The sequence below is a fragment of the Neophocaena asiaeorientalis genome, unplaced genomic scaffold, assembly GCF_003031525.2.
Source record: "Neophocaena asiaeorientalis asiaeorientalis breed wild unplaced genomic scaffold, Neophocaena_asiaeorientalis_V1.1 scaffold43, whole genome shotgun sequence".
Lineage (NCBI taxonomy): Eukaryota > Metazoa > Chordata > Mammalia > Artiodactyla > Phocoenidae > Neophocaena > Neophocaena asiaeorientalis.
The window spans coordinates 247,932-251,539 of record NW_020173674.1 but is presented as its reverse complement, the minus strand read 5'-3'; the positions used below and the strand labels follow the sequence as shown (position 1 = coordinate 251,539).

General features: G+C 68.4%; 2 protein-coding genes across 2 annotated transcripts in view; one reads left to right on the top strand and one right to left on the bottom strand.

The window, feature by feature from the left end:
- RNH1 (ribonuclease/angiogenin inhibitor 1) overlaps positions 1–888 on the top strand; it is a 7,368-nt gene extending 6,480 nt beyond the window's left edge. Inside the window, exons 8-10 of the mRNA XM_024748692.1 lie at positions 87–257; positions 418–588; positions 681–888. Of these exons, the coding sequence (XP_024604460.1) occupies positions 87–257; positions 418–588; positions 681–768 (430 nt within the window). The 3' untranslated portion in view covers positions 769–888. The remainder of the gene's footprint in view (positions 1–86; positions 258–417; positions 589–680) is intronic.
- Positions 889–2,386: 1,498 nt separating this feature from the next.
- The window catches only part of PTDSS2 (phosphatidylserine synthase 2), a 28,059-nt gene continuing 26,837 nt past the window's right edge, over positions 2,387–3,608 (bottom strand). The window contains exons 12-14 of the mRNA XM_024748923.1: positions 3,551–3,608; positions 3,273–3,458; positions 2,387–3,152 (exon numbers count right to left, since the gene is read on the bottom strand). The exon at positions 3,551–3,608 is cut by the window's right edge and continues 17 nt beyond it. Of these exons, the coding sequence (XP_024604691.1) occupies positions 2,993–3,152; positions 3,273–3,458; positions 3,551–3,608 (404 nt within the window). The 3' untranslated portion in view covers positions 2,387–2,992. The remainder of the gene's footprint in view (positions 3,153–3,272; positions 3,459–3,550) is intronic.

The window sequence follows — 3,608 nt, the reverse complement described above, 5'->3', positions numbered from 1 at the left end:
CGCCGGCGTTCAGATCCCCAGGGCCCTCCCGGGGCACCCCAGTGGCGTGGGCCGCAGCGGCCCCAGTCCCCGTCTGCCGCCCGCAGGGTGAAGTCCTGCAACCTCACGGCCGCCTGCTGCCCCCACTTCGGCTCGATGCTGACCCAGAACAAGCATCTCCTGGAGCTGCAGCTGAGCAGCAACCAGCTGGGCGACTCGGGCGTCCAGGCACTGTGCCAGGCCCTGGGCCAGCCCGGCACCACACTGAGGGTGCTCTGGTGAGCCTGCTGGGGGGCACCCCGTCCGCCCAGGCTGAGGGTGGGGTCAGCTAAGACTCAAACCCGCCCCCTCGCACTCCACGATCAGGGCCCGGGCCCTGGTTGCACAGCCACCTGGGGGCGCACCCTCGGCCTGACCTCGGCCCTGCCCTCCGCCCAGGCTGGGGGACTGTGACGTGACAGACGGCGCCTGTGGAGGCCTGGCCTCACTCCTGCTGACCAGTCGCAGCCTGCGCGAGCTGGACCTGAGCAACAACGGCCTGGGTGACCCTGGCGTCCTGCAGCTGCTGGGCAGCCTGGAGCAGTCCGGCTGCGCCCTGGAGCAGCTGGTGTGAGTGGCCCTGGGGTGCGGGGGACAGGCGAGGCACACAGGGCGGGGTGGGGGGGGGTGTTGCTGCTACCTCACCCCCTCCCTCCCTGCAGCCTGTACGACATCTACTGGACGGAGGTGGTGGAGGAGCGCCTGCGGGCCCTGGAGGGGAGCAAGCCTGGCCTGCGGATCATCTCCTGACGCCCCTCCCTGGACGGCCCTCCTACCACGAGGAGTCCTGGCTTTAACCGAGAGAAGAGCTTAAATCAGCTCATTTTTGGGAGAGCATTTTAGGCACTTTATTAAAACGCTTTTCTGGCAGGAGGGGTCTTTGTCTGTCCTCGTGGTCCCCACGAGGCTCTGGTGTCAAGGGGGTGATGTTTTCGTGAGCACCACAGACATAGCAGCCTTAGGCAAGTCAAGTCGGGGGTCCGGGCCTGGTGGCGGCTGCGCCCAGCGGGGTCCTCCGTGGGGGTCCGGTCTGAGCTCCCCAGGTGCTGGCGGGGTCCTGCTCCTTGCGGCCTCGGAGGCCACCCCGTCCTACAGGCCTCCCCTGCCTCAGGTCTGTGAGGACGGCATCCTGCCTGCACTAAGGGGCACCAGAACGTGGCCCCTGGCCTCGGGGCCTGGCTCACCTTGGCCAGCAGCGGTGGTCGTTGGCTGGCAGCGTGCTTGGACCTCCTGTGTGTGGGCCGGAAAGCCCGGCTGGGAGCTGCTCCCAGGGCCTGGCCGAGCCTGCCGACGGCTGGCTCCCGAGTGCTCTCCTGGTGGAGGCTGGAGCCCTGTGGACGTAAGGGCAGGGTCCGCTCCGTCTCACTGGCCTCGTCTGGCCGTGGGCGGACAGCGTAGGGGTGACCTGTCCTGAGCAGCACGATCAAGGTGTGACACTGGGCAGCTTTCAGAGGGTCGGCGCCTGGGCAGTAACTTCCTGCCATCACGACGAAGCCCCGACGGTACCCAGGGCCCCCAGAAGAGAGCAGGATTTGTGGAGGACTGGGGGGACCCACCCAGGTCTGGGCGGGAGATGCTCCAGGGGAACCTGCACCCACCGTGGGCCAGAAACCACTCCTGGGGGCCACGCCTGGGACCCGTGAGCAACACGGGCCTCCAGCCCTGCAGGGAGAGCACAGGCCACAGGAATGAGGTAATCTGGGACCAGAGCGACTGGACCCTGTGGCGCCGAGAACCCCGGGTGGAGGTGGGCAGACAGGACGCTTGCTGTCTCCGCAGTGTTGGGGCAGGCGTCGGCCCTAAACCCAGATCAAAGGTGACACTCGACAGCAGCAGGTGGGGTGGGGCACACTGAGGCCCCGGGTCACACCCCTGACGTGAGGAAGCCCACGGAAGCCAGAGGCTGAGAAACAGCTCAACGGCACAACGCAAGAGCAGAGGGTGGGGCGGGGGCCCAGGCACACCGCTGTCCGTCCTCACAACCGCCGCCCTAGGTTTGAAATTCTCCCTAGAAATAGTTACGGGAAAATAAACTAAGGAAACAAGTCCACCACCAAGGCCCTGGCGCTCTGAGAGGCCCTGCCCTTGGGAAGGTCGGGAGTGTCACCCTTGCCCGGAAATCAGGGCGCTTCCCTTCGCCGGTGCGTGTGAAGCCTGAAGACAGTGTGCCATCACCCACACCCCGCCCAGAACTAGCTCCCTGGGACCGGCCCGAGGGGCGGATGCAGCAGGAGGCGCCAGGGGTGCCGGCGACCCTCGTGCCCGCTGGTCGTCTGCCAGGACAGGTGTCCAGCCCGAGTGGCTCCCAGCTGCCCTCTGGGCCGCACAGGGTAGGGCGGGGGCGAGGGGCAGCGAGGGGCTGCGGAGCTGCAGGCCGTCATCGTGGCTTTTATTTGTTCTGTTTGCTCGTGGGGGTGACCTCAACCCTGGGCCACAGAGACCCTCCCTCACGACCCGCCCTCCCGACGGCGGGCACCAGGCCTTGGAGTCTCTGACTCGATGCGCGGGCAGCCCTGTCCACGCACCCTCCAGGTTGGAGGATCAGATGGAGGCTCCCGAGGAAGCGGATCTGCCCTTTCCCAGCCACGCCAGGGCGTCCCTGGACGACTGTCCTTCACACGTGCCGCCAGAAGGTCGTGGGGGACCGGCGGGGCCCAGGGAGCGGAGAGGGGCACCGAGACGCTGCTGCCTGGGCTGGGCCGTCCGGGCACCAAGGCTCGGGGTGGCCAATGTGGCGGGCTGACCGCGCAGAAGGGGCACCAGCCGGCCCAGGGCAAGCCCCAGAGCCTCAGGAGCACACGTGCACACACACACGCACCCACACACCACACACGCACGCGCGCCCCACCCCACCGTGCACGCGGGAGAAAAGGGAGATAGAACCTTGAGGGCTGAGGCCTGCTGGAAGGCTCCTGGCGGGAATCGCAGAGGGTGGAGGGCGCCGGGCCTGGGCTCTGCAGGCCCAGCCGCAGCGTCAGTGCGGTGCCGGCACCCCCTCCCTCTCGGCCTCCTCGGGCCCCGAGGGGTCGTCGGGCCCTGGCGGGCACCCGTCCACACTGCCGTCCGCCCTGCCCTGGTCGTCCCTGCCCTGCTGCTTCTGCCGCCGTGTCTCCTTGTATCTCAGGGTGATGTCCCTGGGGACAGCGGGGGCTGCGTCACCACCGGCTCGCCCACGGAGGTCCCTGGACGCTGCCCCGCAGGGGAGCTCAGAGCCTGGGGTGGGCAGGCAGGACCACCGGGGCCACGGCGCTCACCGCAGGAAGAAGCGCCAGACGGTCCAGGTGAGGGCGAGCACGGAGCCGAGCGTCCAGCACTGGGCGATGTAGAAGGGCAGGGACAGCGTGAGCGTGTGCGGGTCGTACTTCACCACGATGAGCAGCTCCGTGACGGTGATGGCCGCCACCAGCCAGGCCTGCTGGCCCAGCTTCTTGTGGAGCTTCCTGCAGAGGGAGGTGGGTGCAGGGGTGAGGCTCGAGAGCGCCCCGCCCCCGCGCCACCCCCTCCACGGCCCAGGCCCCACCCTGGCCCTCACGGGTCGTCCATGAAGTCGTAGATCTCCCGCATGGCCACGCCGCCCACGTTGACAAAGA